Source organism: Solanum pennellii, chromosome 8, assembly GCF_001406875.1.
Source record: "Solanum pennellii chromosome 8, SPENNV200".
Classification (NCBI taxonomy): Eukaryota; Viridiplantae; Streptophyta; class Magnoliopsida; order Solanales; family Solanaceae; genus Solanum; species Solanum pennellii.
This window is the reverse complement of record NC_028644.1, coordinates 57,529,502-57,549,938: the sequence shown is the minus strand read 5'-3', so window position 1 is coordinate 57,549,938 and position 20,437 is coordinate 57,529,502. Positions and strand designations below refer to the sequence as shown.

General features: G+C 31.8%; 2 protein-coding genes across 2 annotated transcripts; both read right to left on the bottom strand.

Annotated features, from left to right (window-relative positions):
- Positions 1–2,089: 2,089 nt before the first annotated feature.
- LOC107027367 (probable protein phosphatase 2C 72) lies at positions 2,090–3,795 on the bottom strand. Its single transcript, XM_027918782.1, has 5 exons — positions 3,622–3,795; positions 3,087–3,374; positions 2,886–3,003; positions 2,463–2,686; positions 2,090–2,381 (listed from the first exon to the last, which is right to left on the bottom strand). Exons 1-5 carry the CDS (start codon positions 3,793–3,795, stop codon positions 2,187–2,189), a joined length of 999 nt encoding a protein of 332 aa, XP_027774583.1. The 3' UTR covers positions 2,090–2,186.
- A 14,483-nt stretch (positions 3,796–18,278) lies between these two features.
- LOC107028184 (probable protein phosphatase 2C 72) lies at positions 18,279–20,005 on the bottom strand. The gene is made up of 5 exons (XM_015229226.2): positions 19,817–20,005; positions 19,211–19,522; positions 18,994–19,111; positions 18,683–18,906; positions 18,279–18,595 (listed from the first exon to the last, which is right to left on the bottom strand). Exons 1-5 carry the CDS (start codon positions 20,003–20,005, stop codon positions 18,428–18,430), a joined length of 1,011 nt encoding a protein of 336 aa, XP_015084712.1. The 3' UTR covers positions 18,279–18,427.
- Positions 20,006–20,437: the final 432 nt, after the last annotated feature.

Here is a 20,437-nt window from a genome sequence, read left to right as displayed (position 1 = left end):
TTGCAAAGAGAAATACAGATAAATTTCTCAAAGTGGGAAGGAAAAAGTACTTCCAAACCAAATCAGTGCTTAGGGGTAGAACCTTTCACCCTGATATACTTTCAATGGATATAGTGAAGCAGGTTTGTGAACTACTAAGGTTTCAGGGGTGGGAGGAGTTATTCCTTGAACCTAGTTTGATTTATGAAAAGGAAGTGGTAGAGTTCTATACGAACTTGGTAATCTTAGAAGGAGATGTGGTGTCGTCTAGTGTAAAGGGGGTTGACATTGTGTTTGATGCAACCAAACTTGGGGAAATCTTGCATATACCATCTGTGGGGATAAATGAGTACAATTGGGGTTTTGATGAATATTCTAGCCTACCAGCCAAATTCTCTCAAGGTAGAGTCAATTCTAGGGCTCAAACTGTTTTAAAGGGAATTATGAGATCTTTGCATAAGCTTCTTTTCGAGATAGTTCATAAGGTGATACTGCCTAGAGGTCACCAACGTCACATTGCCTCCATAAGAGACATGGGACTTATGAATGCACTTGAGTGCAAAGAACGCATTGATTGGCCCACATTGTTTATCAAACATCTTGCTAGAATTGTGGATCCTAAGCTAGGTTCTCATCAGCTAGCTTTTGGAAACCTGTTGACTAGAGTGTTTGATGCATTTGAAGTACCATTGGGAGAAGGCAGAATTTTGACTCGTGCAGATATGTTCACTCAAACCATCCTTGCTGATTGTGGCATTCCCATGGAGTCGGAACAGGTTGCAACTGCGTCTCCACGTACATCTGGTCCTGTTGCTCAGTTACTCAGGGAACTTAAAGTGGCTGAAGAAAAGTATGCCACTCTTGAGTCAGAAAACCAGAAGTTACGTGCTGAACTTGACACTTCAAAAGCTGAAATTCACAGGTTGAAGGATCAGATGGTGCAGCAGCAACTTGCTAACAATGCAAGAGTTGACAGAGTTCTGGATATGCTAGCTTCTGCTTCAACTAAGCCTGGTCAACCTTCACATTGAAAAAGCATTTTGTTTGAAACTGGTTCTCTTAGTTGGTTAAACTATGTGTTGTTACTCTTTGTTTTGTTGCCAGAACATTTTATTATGCTCAACTGGCTGAGCTTTTATTGCTGCTATGGATGTTAATTGGTTTTGTTGCTATGGATGATGGTTGTTGGACTCTTTTTGATTTGTCAAAAGGGGGAAGATATATGAGTTGCATTACACAGGTTTGTCTTCATCAAAAAGGGGGAATTTGATAGAATCCTAATTCTACAAGTTGATATGTTTTGATGATAGACAAGCAACTTAAGCAAAGCAGGTTCAATGCGACAAGCAACTTAAGCAAAGCAGGTTCGATGCCAGCCACAAGTAGTACAAGTAGTAAAATAACTCGGCCAGAGATCGCAGAAATTGTCACGAAATATTGACACGGTCCAATTAGTGCTAAAGATACAAGTTGATACAAATAAGGAAACCTTAATTATTAAAGATACAAGTTGATGCAAATAAGGAAACTTTAATAATTAAGGAAGAAAGTTGTATATAAAAGGGATTGTACAAAAGAAGTAATCCTTGTTTAAATACAATTTCCTTACCTTATTTGATAAGGATTCGATGCAGCATGAATATCTATAAAAAGAGGACATACGCAGAATAGAAGACCACGACTTCAAATAGAGAGAAAAGTGAGATTTATTCATCAAACTGAAGTCTTCAAGATCGATAGGTTTGCTAAGCTTAAAACATTCTTGAGTGAGAAGGTTTTCAACGTGTAAAACTATTTTCTTGTTTTGTTCTTGATTGTAACTTACAGTTTATTGTACAAAGGGTGGGTTTGGCTCTTCGTAGGGTTGAGTGTTAGTGAGAGTTGTAACAAAAGGTGGGTTTGGCCTTTTGGAGAGATCGATTGGAGTCAATCGAGAGAGATAGTAGAGATAAGGTTTTCTTGATTATTGAGTTGTAATCACAAAATCTTATAATTGAATTAATAAAACGAGGTTTTTCCTTCCTTGAGTGAGGAAGGTTTTTAATTCAATCAGTGTTTGTGTCTTTACTTAAAAGCAACTTACAAGAACCTTGTTCTTGTTCTAGGGGTAAGGTTTCTTCAATTCTACTCAGAACTCAATAATGTACAAAATGCGAATATCCATATACTAATACAAATAGTAACATCAGTACCTAAAAGCTTTGGCTTCAAGTACCATTCTGCAGAGATGCACCTTGTTGCAAGTAGAGGCAAATGACAGTGCTGTCATCTCTCTTGCTGTTAGGAAACCTCTGTTTCCATGCATCTAACGAAGCTTGTACTACTGTCTCTGCCGCTGCTGCTGCATTATTTGTTGCACACACTATGGAGACGACTTGATTGTTGCTCAACACATCCCACACCTATTTTACAATGAAAATAAACATGTCAAGTCTTGTAGAAACAGAACAAAATATACTAGGACATAGTTAAAATAGGCTTACCCCATCAGTTGCTAGAACAACAAACTGGTCATTCGGAGTAATGTGGTGATAAGAGACATCAGGCTCGGAGATTATGCCAAAATATTTTACCATGAAATCCCCAAATGATCTTGTCATGGCCAAACCATGAACATCTTCATTGGGTAAATACACTCTCTGGATATGTGGCTCTTCTTTCCGCGCAAAAACTCTGCCACCACACCTCCTTATTCTTTCTACTTCAGCTGTATGCATCAAACAGTTTATGATCATTTAGTCACTAATAAACAACAGCATATCCAGTGTAGTTCCACATAGTGGAGTCTAATGTACGCAGACCTTATCTCTACCTCACAAACTGTTTCTGATAGACCATTACTAAGAACAATTTGAAATTGAATTATGCCAAGTGTGTCATGTCAATATTACGAAAAGAAGTCTTACAAGGCAGGCTAGGCTTCAAATCAGTAGTTAACTGAACAGCCTCAATTACTCCCTCCTCTGTCTTTCTTCCTAGTACAGCTCGAGAATCTCCAAGGTTGGCGATAACTAGATCATCATCCTATAACATTTCTATATTAGATTCTCCAAAACTTTTAGCAATATTCACGATAATCAGGTCAAACGAAAGATTTTTCTCGTTACCTGTCTTATAGCAACGACAGCAGTTGTTCCACTGAAAGAACAGTCCAAATTTTCAAGACTTTTAATATCTCTATCCATCACCAAAAAGGAACTCCAACAAACCTTTTTCCACTTGTTAAAATTCCTTCTCATCACATTTTGATTCACAGAAAAGATTTTTGGCAGAGAAAATGTAAGTTTCAGCAGCAAAGATGGCAACTTATTCATAACAAACTTGCTTACTATATGTCCATTCTCTCCATGTCCATCAAAAACTCCGCCGAAAACTCCATTTTCTACACCATAGCGCTGCCATAAAAAGGAAAGTTTCCATCTTTATACACCCCATGTAATTAAAAAAGTATAATACATAAACACAACACTTAACCTGACATCAGCTGACAACCATGACCTTTAACTTCTGATATTCCATGTATTATGTCATGTAGGACACGTGTTTCTACTCAAAGCTGGAGGACACAGCCGTTGGCTGAAACCAAGTTAAGGATCATGTTTGCGCAGAAAAACTAAACAAACATGTTGCAAAATGACAAACCTGATAGAGAATAGCAGAATCTTGATTGTTTCCTTTATTTCCTTGTTGTGAAAAAACAGAACCAATTACACATTGGTTCTCACTAATGTTGTTATCATCATAATGAACAACATTTTCATTACCAAAATCAACAGGTTGAATCTCAAAAGATTCAGAGGATATGCAGATTCCCATATTGTCAACTAATTTTTTTTCTTTATTTTTAAAGCTTAAAGAGAATCCTTTATATAAAAGAAATATTGTTAGACTATTGGAAAGAGATGAAAAAATGAGATTAATGAATATTCTGAATAATAATTGTGGCTGATAAGGATTAGAAAAAAAATGATTCAGGGTCAACAATTCACTTTTTTAATTGTGATGTATTATTTTAGATTACCCCAAGATTCAGTTTAAGGGGCATCTGAGTAGGATTAATTAACATAAGCACACTTTAATTATTATTTAATAAATTAAGACTTCAGCTTTAACACCTCAGCTAATAGTTTATGATGAATCTTAATTTCTAAGAAGAAACCTAAGGATGTTAAGAGTGTTAAGTTGAACCTTTGGAAATTATAATCCCTGGCCATCTCAAATTATTTATCGTATTTCATTTATTACACACCCCAAAACATTAATTTTGTCTATTCTATTCATGTTTATATCTTAAGATATAATATTTCTTGATTAAGTATTCACTTTATTTGTGTGTTATCGCCCTATAATTAAAGGGTATGTAATTTTCTGCACAATTACTATTAAAGATAAAATAGAAAAAGAGAAAATTATCTTAAACTTCTAAATTACTACTTAATAAACAAGCTAAGATAACTAATTTAAGAAATCACAATGAGGAAGAGAGTATTCGTTCTTTTTCAACAATAGTTGTTCACTATTGACTTGGCATATACCCTTAAAAAATAATATATAATAAGGGTAATATTATTATATTATATTTTAATTTTATTAAATTTAATGTCTTGAGAAATGTGTTAAATGATAAATAGTACTATTAATAGCAAGGGTAAAATAGCTACAAAAAGTAAATGATCTCTTGATTTTTAAAATTTGACACGTATTATTGAATAACTACTTTTAGAATAAATAACAAGTACTATTGAACGGAGAGAGTAATTTGAAGGAGTAAATTGGGAAGTCTAGTTTTTTTAGCTGGTAACTTAACCCAAAGATCAATTAGACATCTTGCGTCACTTTGAATGTGTTGACTTTTTAGTACCGTTGCTTACAATTTTAATTTTAATTTTAATGTTGACTCATTCCAACATGTTGTCATCATGGTAATATGAAGGAATCAAAGAATTTGGAAAACAAATAGATTTGACATTAGATTACTTGTTCATATTCTGAGAATCAAACAATAATATAATATTTCTCTATGATTCCTATTTGCCACCGCATAAATTTAATATTTTGACAAATAAGAGAAGATGCCTTTACAAATATTTGAAAGCTTATCAAGAAATTCATCAATCATATACAAGTCTTGTTATTCCGAGCAATATTTTTCATGTCTTCGAAATCAAATGATACTCCTTACGTTTTAATTTATACTGCAACTCTTTTCCTTTTAGTCGATTAAAAAATAATAACTCTTTTCAATATTAGTAATAATTGAATTTTTCCTTATTGTACTTTTATTTTTTTTTATTTCTAACTATTTGACTAGGCACATCCATTAAAACTATAATTATTAGTAAAGATATTTTACCACATTATTTTCATTAAACGATGTTTAGTACTCTATTAGATCTTGAATATTACTTGGAGAGCAAGTGTTTAGTAGTAACAATTGAATTTTAAAATATTTATTTTATGCTTAACGAGATAATTTATAATCACCCACATATCATATCATTACTTATTTTAAATCACAATTTTTAGAAGTCTTAATTTTTTAATGTCAATTAATATCATCACACTAACTTGGACCTTAATGAGAATAGAACAACTAGCATCATATTCCTCTTTTAATTTATTTGAACAAGCATTATTTATTCATTTCTCGTTTAATTCAATTTTAAAAAAATAGTTTTGAGCAGAGAATGAGGTAGGCTATGACTAGCTTGGCCAAACAATTAACAAAGTTGATAAGTTGTAGCTGACTAATTAATTATATTTCATAGTCAAATGTCTTATCAAGAAAAGTTCATTTGAATGTGTCTTATCTTTTAAGAGAAAATAATATTAAAATTATCACAACAAAGAAGAGCATTGTAATTTGTAAAGAGAGCTAATCTTACACAAAATTTAGCATAGGGATATATAATATTAGGTTAGCTTTTTTCTTTGTGAATAATATAATATTTCGTAATAACACTTAATTTTCACCTTTAGGCGGTTATATGATATATATTATGAGAAATGGATATAATTATTAGATGCCTTTTCAAATTGTTGGAAGCTTATCAAGAATCGAACATATCTAATTATACCAAGTGTCATGATTCTAATAAAGTTGGTTTGGCCAAGCTATCAAAAACTATTTATTATTTAAATAATAGCATGTTAATCAATGGATGATGCAATATAATATAGTTCTAATCTAGGTTAATAAGAAAATTAAAATCCCTTTTTAATGTCAATTAAATTCATGTTTACATTATCTTTTTTATATTCGATTTAAATTTTATCGTGGTGTTTATGATTTTCATGCTAAAGAAACCAATAGCTTGGAATAAAAAAGAAAGTAGCTAGAATTAGAGACTTTTAATATGTTAATTGGAATAGTTTAAATTTCAAATATTTCATGACAAAAGCAAGAAAATTATCTTTCATTTTATAAAATTTACATTGAAATTTTAAATATATGACATTTAGTGTATGGCATATGGAAGCAACTTCGACATCATTCCTCTTTTTAACTTAAAATATTCATTTCTATATGCATTTATTCATTTCTCGTATGTAGATCTTTTCTTTTTTACTTCTTCCATTTTTATTTATACATTATTTCTACATAATCTTTAATTATATTTATTATTTCACAAAAAATAATAGTAAAAATTATGTCTCTTAATGATTTTCTTAATATATATGTATCGCGAAAACACAATTAATAAGAATGAGTAGGCTATGAACAAGTTGGCCCTACATAGTTGATAAGTAGTAGCTGCCAAAAATACTTTTATCCCATCATTTGAACTAAAATGTGATATTCAATGGAGCTTATTTTTGTAGTTGGATAATGGGAGATCACTCATTGAATTAATGTATATTAAAAGAGAGGACTTTTTGATAGTATGGATACCTAAATAGAATTTCTATACATTTATTCGTATTTAATTAAAAACTTGTTTGACTATATTCAATTTTTTAAATAAACTATGATGACAAATGTCTTAATTCATGCGTCATATCATACTAAGAACAATTCATTTTCTTATCTTTATAATGTACGGAAATTGTTACGGTTAATGCATCATCATTTTCATAATAATGGAGATAAAAATTAATACATGTATAAGAAAAAATGGATAATATGCAATATAATGTCTCAATTAGAAACAGAAAATTAGGATTAATATCAGCATTATAGTGTTGTTGGCATCATGTATATGTGACTTAAACAAATAATTAAGGCTGATTAGAGGAGAATGATTGTGCTACTTAATTAGGTTGAAGGTTAACATAAAAAATATAAAAGATACAAGTACTAACTATGATGAATCACTTCAATATTGTTGTGGAAATTCTTTTTATATGGATGACAGTGAGATTTAATTCCATGACATCTATCTGCTCTAATATTATGTTGAAATGTTAAACTATATCATCTAAAAGTTTAATCGGTAAGAGAAAGCATATATATAATTATATTTTCAACAGGATAATGGTGTGTGAAAATCTAATCAAACATATGATATGCAGGATCATTAAATAGAATACGAACATAATTGAATCAATTCTTTACAATTTTAATTCGTCAATTCTCAAATGAATGAAATGTTTTTTCTCTTTTTAATGATTCAATGACATTTTTAGCCTTAACAACTTAAAATCTTTGGCTCAAATTAAGTTTAGATTATAAAACTGGACTACCTATTTACTTAAATTCATTTTAATCATTAAATGTACAAATTAAAATTTCAAAAATTGACTTGTAGTAACTCAAATAAAAACATGCAAAAAACCTATTTATAAAGATTTTGGATTCATTTATGACAAATTATATGATTTTGTTTTCACCTTTTCAATTAAACTCGATATAATTTTTTAAATATTGAATTTTCCATTAGAAATGTTGCCTCATTTTGCTTGTGTTGACTTTTGGAATCTATTGCTCTTAAATTTTAATTTTTCATTCTTGCACATAAGGATTTTTATGGGAATAAAAATATATTCCATAAGCTATATAATTGGCGGTACCAAAGCAAATATATGTTGACAGAGATGACTGGTTATCTTATTCAATATTAATTTGACACACTACATTTTTAAAAAGTAATAAATAAAATGATACTTTTGTTCTATAATTTTTTTATTAAAATAAATTTAATATTTTAAAACAATACATTGAAAATGACTATAACTAATGATAAGAATAAAATAAAAACTAAGTGATAAATTAATAAAGTGTTATGATTATTGATCTAATTAAGCTTGTTGCTAATTAAACTTGGTCTTTTCTTCATCTAATCATCTTGCAGTAGGAAATCAAATTGATAATACTTATTTATGGCCTATAAAGTATAAACTTAAAATGTTGTTTCAACAAGCATTTGTTCATTTTCTTATATACTACATTAAAAAATATATTTTTTAGCAAAGGATATATAAGTATGCTATGATCAGCTGGCCGTACAAAGTTGATAAGAAATAGCTGACTAATTATATCTTAATATTTAACTAAAATTTGAATAGTTAAGCACAGACTTAATTATCATTTATAATTGAGTGGAGATCATAATGGGAGATATGACTCATCATTTCGATAATAATAATTAAAATAACTCTTTTTTCATATTTAAAAATTCCTAGTTTGACAATTGTATGGTCGGTTGAATATTGAATAATTAATACATCTTGTACATGAGCCAGATATTATATCAAGAAAAATAAAGCAAAATGCATCTTTGAGAGATGTACAACTTCATAATATTATTGAGAAAAAAGTTTGGTGAAATTTGTACTGTTTTTATATAAGCGTCTTAATTATTCTTTTTTAGTTTCTTTTTATTAAATCACATGTGGCAGATGTTTGCTCCAAATGTACATGCAAGTTTATATAATTGAACACAGAGGCGAATTCAGAATTTAAAGTCGACGAATGCATCAACAATGATAATTCATGTTAGTTAAAGTATGTATCAAAATCAGTGTTTTCAAAAACACTTTTGGAGTGAGTCCCCCGGTGAGTCTAGGGGCGGGGCATACCCAAAACGTGCAAATTGAAGATGTAGATCCATAAAGCGTAAGACTTAGAATTTAGGGCTTAAGCCTCGAGCAAAAAACATAAGTCATGGGCGTAATAACATACACCCCGAGCGTTTTTAATATTGTAAACTTTTTTTGCTTTAAGTCATACTATTTATTATTGGTGTAGTGGTATTTCTCAAATAATAATTTTAATACATTTTTTCACTATTGATTATTAATATCTATCTCAAATAAAATCATAATACTTTTCTACATATTATTGGTTATTTTACAAAAAAAAAAGTTATTTGTAAAATCATTGAGAGTTTCACTTTTGCTTATTTTCTTAGTAAAAAAATTATAAAATCAAATATACATGAGGTTATGCTCCGTGTCTCGGGGTTTACGCTTCGCCCTGTACGACATAAAATATCTCGCCTCACGCCTCCACATATTAAAAATTATACCCAATATTGATTTAAATGATAATTTTATTAAATATTAAAATACAAAATTATGATATTTATATATAAATGACTCTAATAGATAAAGTTTGTTTTGTGGAGTGGTGATTTTAAATTTCACTTTGCACCATAAGATCGCAAGTTTGAAACTAGTCATCCCCTATTTTATTCAATATATTTAAACTTCATAGCTAAAAACGAAAAAAACAACAACAATAAAATAAGCAAATGGGAAGAACCCAGTCCCCTTACCTCATTGAAGTACACCGTCTAAACTAGCTATCTCAATTGGCTTTGTGTCTTTGGGTGCCTAACAAAATATATGGTTATTTCAAGGTGTATATATATACATAATTTTGCAAAGTTAACGAGTGCACGTTTACCCTAAGGATATGTTATTCTTACAATAACTTGTATTTATAAAGTTAATAAACAGAAACAGAAACAGAAATAAGATGAAGCAGAAAAAAATATAGAATACAAGAATTAATCCGAGTCCACAGAAACTACTGTGTGTCCTTAAGAAATTTAATCCCCTCACTGTACCCAAGGTTATGGATTAATTTCTCCCAAGATAAAACGGATTAAACCTGTTAAAGAAATAGCGGTACCTCAAACTTCTTTAACTTCAACGAACTTAAGAACAGCAACAAGTCACACAGACTCAGTCGATCGACACTTTGATTTTATTTGAGAGAAAAATAAATGCAGAGAAAGAAAAAATTTTCAGTGATTAAAAAATCAAAAATTGACTTCCTTTTATAGCCATTTTCAGCAAGGAACATGTCTGTTCAGTGAAATCTGTTCAGACCCATTTTATCCAGAAAGTTGTGTCTTTTGGAAAAAATAACAACTTTTCAAAAAATTGTGTCTGTTAGGAAAATAACTACTTTTTGGAAAGTAACGACTTTTCGAAAAGTAACGACTTTTCGGAAGGAGTAACAACTTTTCGGAATGTTACTGTTACCTGCAAATTTATAAGAAATGACTTTTCATTTGCACTTTGCAAATGACTTTTCATTTTCCCTCCAAAGTAGTTCCCTCACTTTTCATATTCTCTCTTTTCTTTTCCCATTCACACTTGCTAAAACCCAACAATCCCCCACATGAATGGGGAAGGCTATTGTTAAAACATATGCATGAAAAAACGTGTGTGTCTTGTAGGTAAAGGTTAATCGCATCTGGATAAGTAGGTTTCCCTTTAAACTTTCCGTAGTGAACATATATCGGATATACTCGGTCAATCGGTAGATTTGATATCTTTGAACCGTCGAGCTTTGGTGTATACCTAGACAACATATGTCACACAATCAACCCTTGAACTGTTCTTAGTTCTCATTGTTTTGTTCGTTTCAGCCATGAACACATCTTGGATAGTAAGTGCTTAAAGAACTGGCCTTACCGGATTCTCCTTGAAGCGGCTTACACTTCACACTTACATAGGTGATTTCTAAATGTGTTATCCCATAGATACACCATTTGATATTCCCTGTATCAAACTTAGAAACCATTAAAAAGTCCTTATGTCTTTATCCTGGTTACTAAACATTGTCTCATCATGAGAATGGACCATAAAATAATAAAATTATTTCTTTTCCTTTGACAATGTTGAACCGTCATCAATGACTTTGTTTTATCTCCTTGAACCTAGATCTTGGGATCTCCAGTCTTCTAGGTAGAGTTACCGCCACGATGACTTGTTCTCGGCCATAGTCCCATTCCCGTCGATGATTTCTCAACTCCCTCTCTATTTAGGCCTTTTGTAAGTGGATCCGACACATTATCTTTTGACTTCACATAGTCAATTGTGATAATTCCACTAGAGAGTAGTTGTCTCACAGAGTTATGTCTTCGTCTTATGTGACGAGACTTGCCGTTATACATAATGCTTCCAGCCCTTCCTATTGCAGCTTGACTATCACAATGTATGCATATAGGGGCCATTGGTTTGGGCCAAAATGGAATATCTTCTAAGAAATTCCGGAGCCATTCAGCTTCTTCACCTGCCTTGTCTAAAGCAATGAATTCAGACTCCATTGTAGAGCGAGCTATACATGTTTGTTTGGATGATTTCCAAGATATTGCTCCTCCACCAATAGTAAAAACGTATCCACTTGTGGATTTTGTTTCAGTTGACCCAGTAATCCAATTTGCATCACTATATCCTTCAAGAACGGCTGGATATCTGTTGTAATGTAAAGCATAGTTTTGAGTGTCATCTAAGTATCCCAAAACTCTCTTCATTGCCAACCAATGATTATGATTAGGATTACTTGTGTATCGACTCAGTTTACTGATAGCGCAAGCTATGTCTGGTCGTGTACAATTCATGACATACATTAAGCTTCCCAATACGCTAGCATAGTCCAATTGAGACTGACTTTCGCCTTTATTCTTTGCAAGATGAAGATTTACATCAATTGGAGTCTTTGCCCTTTTAAAATTCAAAAATTTGAATTTTTCAAGTATCTTTTGAATATAATGAGTTTGAGACAATGCTAGACCGTTAGGAGTTTTAAGAATTTTAATTCCTAATATCACATCAGCAACTCCTAAATCTTTCATATCAAACTTACTAGCAAGCATACGCTTTGTAGCTTTTATATTAGCAATGTCTTTGCTCATTATAAGCATATCATCTACATATAGGCATAAAATAACTTCCTGATTTGGAGTATCTTTAATGTAAACACATTTATCACATTCATTGATCTTAAATCCATTTGACAACATGGTTTGATCAAACTTTGCATGCCATTGTTTTGGTGCTTGTTTTAGCCCATAAAGTGACTTAATAAGTTTGCACACTTTCTTTTCTTTACCAGGAACTACAAAACCCTCAGGCTGTTCTATGTAAATTTCCTCTTCAAGCTCTCCATTTAAGAAGGCTGGTTTCACATCCATTTGATGAATTTCAAGACCGTATACTGCAGCTAGTGCAATTAACATCCGAATTGATGTAATCCTAGTCACTGGCGAGTATGTGTCAAAATAATCAAGACCTTCTTTTTGTCTAAAACCTTTGACAACAAGTCTTGCTTTATATTTGTCAATAGTTCCATCGTCTTTCATCTTCCTTTTAAAGATCCATTTTGAACCCAAGGGTTTGTTCCCTGGAGGAAGATCAACCAACTCCCAAGTATGATTGCTTAAGATTGATTCAATTTCACTATTAACAGCCTCCTTCCAAGAGGTTGAGTCGCTAGACAACATTGCTTCCTTGAATGTTTGAGGCTCACTTTCAAGAAGAAATGTTACAAAATCTGATCCAAATGAAGTAGATGTCTTTTGACGTTTACTGCGTCTTGGACTTTCTTCATTTTGTTCATTCTCTTTTGGTTCTTCTCTGGGTTGTTTAGATCCCCCACTAGATGACTCAAGTCTAGTTTTATATGGATAGATATGTTCAAAAAATTCAGCACTATCTGATTCCATTACTGTATTATCATGAATATTCGGATGTTCGGACTTATGAACCAAAAATCGACATGCCTTACTGTTTGTGGCATATCCAATGAATACACAATCCACAGTCTTAGGTCCTATTTTTACCCTCTTAGGTATAGGAACTTGGACTTTGGCTAGACACCCCCACACTTTGAAATATTTCAAATTGGGTTTTCTACCTTTCCATTTCTCATATGGAATTACATTTGTCTTTGAGTGAGGCACTCTGTTAAGTATCTGATTTGCTGTAAGGATAGCTTCCCCCCACAAGTTCTGTGGTAAACCTGAACTTATAAGTAATGCATTCATCATTTCTTTTAAAGTTCGGTTTTTTCTTTCTGCAATTCCATTAGACTGAGGAGTGTAGGGAGCAGTAGTTTGATGGATTATTCCATTTTCTAAACATATTTCTGCAAATGGAGATTCATATTCTCCACCTCTATCACTTCTGATCATTTTGATCTTTTTATCTAACTGATTTTCAACTTCAGTTTTATATTGCCTAAATGCATCTATTGCTTCATCCTTACTATTTAGCAAATAGACATAACAATATCTAGTGCAATCGTCAATAAAAGTTATGAAATACTTTTTCCCACCACGTGATGGTGTTGACTTCATGTCACAAATATCAGTGTGAATCAATTCTAAAGGATTTGAATTCCTTTCAACAGATTTATAAGAATGCTTAGCATACTTAGATTCAACACAAATTTGACATTTTGATTTATTGCACTCAAATTTTGGCAAAATATTTAAGTTAATCAGTTTTCGCAAGGTTTTGTTATTAGCGTGTCCCAAACGTTCATGCCATAAACATTTAGACTCAAGCAAGTAAGAAGAAGCAAAATCTTTATTCATATCAACTGCAATTACATTGAGTTTGAAAAGGCCATCACTAAGGTAGCCTTTTCCTACATACATATCATTTTTGCTTACTACTACTTTATCAGAAACAAATACACATTTAAATCCATTCTTGGTCAGAACTGGAATTGAAACTAAATTCTTTCTCAATTCTGGAACATATGAGACCCTATTCAAAGTCACCACCTTGCCTGATGTCATCTTTAATAGGACTTTGCCAGTTCCTTCCACCTTTGCAACAGCGGAGTTTGCCATAAACAATTTTTCATCTGTAAGTGCTGGAGTATATGATGAAAATAATTCTTTGTTGGCACAAACATGGCATGAGGCACCAGAATCTATCCACCATTCTCTTGGATTTCCAACCAAGTTACATTCTGAAAGCATTGCACAGAGATCGTCCATTTCTCCTTTGGATTCAGCCAAGTTTGCTTGATCCTTCTTTTTCTTGTCCTTCTTAGGACCCCGGCATTCATTAGCCCTATGACCATGTTTACCACAATTAAAGCAATTTCCATTGAATTTCTTCTTAGGAGGATTGCTTTTTGGACCAGATGCTTTCTTTCTTTTCTTTAATTTTGTGGGATCTTCTTCAACAAAATTTACTCCAGATATTGCTGAATTACCACGTGACCTCTTTTCTGCAGCCTTATTATCCTCTTCGATTCTCAACCTTACTATGAGATCTTCAACAGTCATCTCCTTGCGTTTGTGTTTCAAGTAGTTTTTAAAGTCCTTCCATAATGGAGGTAACTTTTCAATAATTGCAGCCACTTGAAAAGCATCATTCACAATCAATCCTACATTAAAGGTTATGTGAGTATTAAGGGAAAACTTAATATTTCTAACATAAGCATTAAATAAATTTATACCTTCAGCAAGGAGATCATGGATTATGACCTGCAATTCTTGAACTTGGGTGACGACAGTCTTACTGTCTATCATCTTATAGTCCAGAAATTTTGCCACAATGAATTTCTTCATTCCGGCATCTTCTGTTTTGTACTTCTTTTCTAAAGCATCCCAGAGTTCTTTTGAGGTTTTGGCATTGCTGTACACATTGTACAGATCATCTTGCAGACCACTCAAAATATAATTTTTACACAAAAAATCTGAGTGTGTCCATGCTTCTGTTACCAAGAATCGTTCATCAGCCGGAGTTTCATCTGACATAACAGGAACATTCTCATTAATGAACTTCTGCAGACTCAACGTAGTGAGATAGAAGAACATCTTTTGCTGCCATCTCTTAAAGTCGACTCCAGAAAACTTTGCAGGTTTCTCAGCCGGTGCTAAGGCAGCATTTGAACGATTATGTGCAACCGTTGTTGTTGCAGCACTTACTGTTCCAGCATTTGTTTGACTTGAATTAGTCTTTTTTTTCTGTCACAAATGGCAGATAAATTAAGTATTTAAAATACTAACAGTAAAGAACAAATCTTTACACAAACTGTTTCTGATTTAACGATAAAGTTTTTATGTTCTTTTAATCGTTAATCGAATGAATTTTAAAAATTCAAGCAGAGTAGAAAACCATAAAGGTTTTAATCTCCAGAAACCTCAAATACAGAAACTGTTTAAATTTCTTAAGATTGTTATTCTTACAATAACTTGTATTTATAAAGTTAATAAACAGAAACAGAAACAGAAATAAGATGAAGCAGAAAATAATATAGAATACAAGAATTAATCCGAGTCCACAGAAACTACTGTGTGTCCTTAAGAAATTTAATCCCCTCACTGTACCCAAGGTTATGGATTAATTTCTCCCAAGATAAAACGGATTAAACCTGTTAAAGAAATAGCGGTACCTCAAACTTCTTTAACTTCAACGAACTTAAGAACAGCAACAAGTCACACAGACTCAGTCGATCGACACTTTGATTTGTTTTGAGAGAAAAATAAATGCAGAGAAAGAAAAAATTTTCAGTGATTAAAAAATCAAAAATTGACTTCCTTTTATAGCCATTTTCAGCAAGGAACATGTCTGTTCAGTGAAATCTGTTCAGACCCATTTTATCCAGAAAGTTGTGTCTTTTGGAAAAAATAACAGCTTTTCAAAAAATTGTGTCTGTTAGGAAAATAACTACTTTTTGGAAAGTAACGACTTTTCGAAATGTAACGATATTTCGGAAGGAGTAACAACTTTTCGGAATGTTACTGTTACCTGCAAATTTATAAGAAATTACTTTTCATTTGCACTTTGCAAATGACTTTTCATTTTCCCTCCAAAGTAGTTCCCTCACTTTTCATATTTATTGTTTTCTTTTCCCATTCACACTTGCTAAAACCCAACAGGATATATGTGAGTCTGCTTCTGGTCAAACAAGTAATAAAGTGGTGATTCAAAAAGTCGACATGAGCTTGTGATTTATTAACAAGAATCTAGTTATATCTAATATTGCAATAAAACTGAAGTGTTTAAGTAATCAAGGAGTTTGTGGTTGTTATTAATAGCTACTTAAATTTTAAGACTTGAAAACAAGCTAAGTAAAATTGATTGTGATCATAATTTGAGAGTTTACGATTCTGCTAAGCAATCATGTAAAGCATTTGATTTTATTGACTTGGGCCGTTTGGTTATTGTTTAATTTACATTTTATTCATGTATAAAATAATGTATCAAGTTACTATATTTGATAGAATTTTTTTTTTAGGTAGAAAAATAAACATAATTTATATCATGTTTGATTGTATTTTTGTAGTCCTATATAATTAATATCAACATAACTTATGATGAAATCTATGTATAAAATTATGCGGGATAGAAGGTGGAATAAGTTATGTGGATATTAGTTATACATGTATTAAAGTGATAAATTACATATTTATTTTATTAATTTTTAATTGAAAATTTTATTGTTTTCCTATATATAAGTTTGTTGTTTTTATTTTTTTTATATTTAGACCATTTTTATTTCTTTTAATTTTTTTAATTGGAAACTTTATTTTTTCCTATCAACATGTGTTGTTTTTATTTCTTATTATATATAGATTATTTTTATTTCTTTTTATATACTTGCCGTTTTGATTGATTTATGCAAATATAAATAATTTTTTAATATTAGAAATTGATTGTATATTTTTTAACGATACATATACTAATCAAAATTTTAGCATTATATATTATTCAATATATTTCACATTTTATTAGCATGTATTATTATTTTGTAAATAATATAATATTAATAATTTACAACAAGTTTAATATTCAATAGTTAATAATTCATGTATTGTAATCTCTATACCCTTCATAACTAATATTTGCATAACTAAACCATGCATAATTAATACTTGCATAACTAATACATGCATAACTAAAACCCTGCATAGCTAATACCTGCATAACTCTAACCAGTAACCAAACAACCCCTTTGTTTATTCATCTACCTGTTGATTTACAGGGTTAATAATAGGTCTAACCTATCAGTGGCCCCCTAAAGTTGACACCAATTTTCACTAAGACACTTTAACTAAGCTTTGTTCATTTTACACACTTCATGTCATACTGCATTGTATTATTTTAGCACTTTTTTGACAATCAGTCAAATATATAAGAGTGTGTGTAACACACTCGTCCAATGACTTGTCAAAGTGACAAATTAAATAAAAACACATGGCATATATATTAAAAATAAATTTTAAATAATGATATTTTATTAGAATGAAAAAGTAGTAAATGACTTAAGGACATGTGAAATTTTTTACACAAAAAAATTAAAAAGAAACAAACCCAACCCTATAAAGGTCATCTTCTCCACCCCACCCACCCCAACCCCTACCCACCTACCTAGATCATCTTCTTCACTATTCCCCACCCACCCAACGTCTTCTACATCTTTGCCCACCCTAACCCCAACCCTTCCCCACTCACATCGTCAAAATGACACAACGAGACATGACATAAGGTGTCTAAAATGAACAAAGCTTAGTTAAGGTGTTTAAGTGAAATTTGATGTCGAACTTTAGGGGGCACCAATGGGTTAAGCCTTAATAGTATGAGCATGATCTTCAAATTGAGCATCTAATCGTCTATCCGTATTGACATCACAACTACATCCTTGAGCGAGAATGTGATAAACCAACATGAATGTATATAGCTATCTTTCCGTTCTGTAACCAAGTAAAACATTCTAGGTATATGGATATCTTAGTCCTAAATCAAATCTTTATTTTACTGAAGTAAAGATCTTACTCCTTATATTCTTTGTTCTATCACAATGATTCGTCTTCCGAAGTCACAAAGGGATTATAGATTTATTTAAATGGTAGCTAAACACTAAAACAGTAAGCCCAAGAATATAAGAACAACTAATATTGATAAATAAATTCGTGTTTGCTCAATGTACGAGATAGGCTATGACTTATTTTTCTTTGACTTCATAATTTCTGATAAATTTTCACACAGTGAAAACATCTTACATTTACTTTTAGCAATAATCAAAAGTTGCATACATTCAAGACAACTAGCTATCCACAGTTCTTGATAGAACACTAAAACAAGATGGATAACAATCTTCATATTAAGTTTGATTGACCATATATACTAGTACTAATTATAATGGCATCCAAAGTGCATCAAACATCTGACATAGTTGCGGAGATTGCAAGAAAAACCAGTATTTGCTTATAGACATAGCTCAAGTATTATTTTTCGGAGAAACATGTTGTTATTGCAAGAACAAGCAGATGACAGTGCTGTCGTCTCTCTTGCTGTTTGGAAACTTCTGTTTCCATGCATCTAACGAAGCTTGTACTACTGCCTCTGCCGCTGCTGCTGCATTATTTGTTGCACACACTAGGGAAACGACTTGATCGTTGCTCAACACATCCCACACCTATTTTTATTTACAATGAAATTAAACATGTCAAGTCTTGTAGAAACAGAACAAAATATACTAGTACAAAGTTATAAATAGGCTTACCCCATCAGTTGCTAGGACAAGAAATTGGTCATTTGGTGAAATGTGGTGATAAGAGACATCAGGCTTGGAGATTATGCCATAGTTTTTCAGCATGAAATCTCCAAAAGCTCGCGACATGGCCAATCCAGGAACATCTTCATGTGGTAACCACACTCTCTGTATATGTGGTTCTTCTTTCAATGCAAGAACTCTGCCATCACAGTTCGTTATTCTTTCTGCTTCAGCTGTATGCATCAAACAGTTTACGATTAGGCACAATTTGGAACTCAAGTACAAGTGTGTCATGTCAATATTACGAAAAGAAGTCTTACAAGGCAGGCTAGGCTTCAAATCAGTAGTTAACTGAACAGCCTCAATTACTCCCTCCTCTGTCTTTCTTCCTAGTACAGCTCGAGAATCACCAAGATTCGCGATAATCAAATCATCATCCTATAACCAATGAAGTTCTAATTAGATTCTCCATTCTCCAAACTACAAAATGAAATTTTTGATTTTTTAATGATCAAAGAAGAACTTTTTCTTCATTACCTGTCTTATAGCAACGACAGCAGTTGTTCCACTACATGAACAATCCAATTTCTCAAGACTTTTAATATCTTTATCCATCACCTTAAATGAACTCAAACACGCGTCTTTCCACTTATCAAAATTCTTGTTCTTCACTAATTCCTCATCAACATGTTTAACATTTTGTTTCTGAGAAGTAATCTTTGGCAAAGAAAGTATATACTTCAGCAGCAAAGATGGCAACTTATTCATAACAAATTTACTAACTACTTGTCCATTTTTCCCATGCCCATCGAAAACTCCACCAAAAACTCCATTTTCTACACCATATCCCTGCCATAAAAAGGAAAGTTTCCATCTTTAATACACCCCATGTAATGAAAAAGGTACAATATACAAATACGACCCTTACCTTGACATCAGCTGACAACTATGAACTTTAACTACTGATATCCCATGTATTATGTCATGTAGAACACGTGTTTCTACTTGTTCAATTTTATTTAAGTTTTTATTTGTACAGACTCAAAGTTGAAGGGCACAGTTATCGACTGAAACCAAGTTAAGGATCATGTTTACGCATTATGTCAATGAAAAACTAAGTAAACATGTTGCAAAATGACAAACCTGATAGAGAATAGCAGAATCTTGATTGATTCCTTTATTTCCTTGTTGAGAAAAAACAGAACCAATTACACATTGGTTCTCATTAACGTTGTTATCATCATAATGAACAACATTTTCAGTACCAAAATCAATAGGTTGAATATCAAAAGATGTCGACGATATACAACTAACGAGTCCACAGATACCCATATTATTATCGACTGCTCTTTGTTTTTCTTGTTTGTGGTTCCTATAGTATCATGTATATATAAAGGAATATTAGAGCTTTCAAAAGAGTTGAAAATGGGATTAATAAATTGAATAAAGAGTAAAATAATGTGGTAATGGCTCCAAGAGGATTCCAAAAAGTCGTTGAGATGCAATAATAGACTTGTTAATTGTATTTTATTGTTGTATATTACCCTAAGATTCATTTCAAGGGCCAATTGAGTTGTTTTTTTGTAGAATCTCCACACGCAAATTTAAATTAATATCATAAATTATACGTAGGTTTTGCTGGCCCCAACTTGATGTTTAAGAAAATTATTGTTACATTGCTTGAAAAATTAGTGTACTTAGCTCTGGTTAATTATGAGCTATTCTTTGAATAATCCTAGTACATTAGTTGGTTGGCTCACTAAA

Bases quoted from the DNA above. Each gene is read 5' to 3' on its own strand.
- LOC107027367 (XM_027918782.1), bottom strand. From the start codon at position 3,795: ATGGGAATCTGCATATCCTCTGAATCTTTTGAGATTCAACCTGTTGAT. The intron at 3,004-3,086 runs GTAACGAGAAAA...GAAATGTTATAG, and splicing joins CTGTCGTTGCTATAAGACAG to GATGATGATCTAGTTATCGC. The intron at 2,687-2,885 runs GTAAGACTTCTT...TGATGCATACAG, and splicing joins TTTGAAGCCTAGCCTGCCTT to CTGAAGTAGAAAGAATAAGG.
- LOC107028184 (XM_015229226.2), bottom strand. From the start codon at position 20,005: ATGGGTATCTGTGGACTCGTTAGTTGTATATCGTCGACATCTTTTGAT. The intron at 18,907-18,993 runs GTAAGACTTCTT...TGATGCATACAG, and splicing joins TTTGAAGCCTAGCCTGCCTT to CTGAAGCAGAAAGAATAACG. The intron at 18,596-18,682 runs GTAAGCCTATTT...AAATAAAAATAG, and splicing joins TTGTCCTAGCAACTGATGGG to GTGTGGGATGTGTTGAGCAA.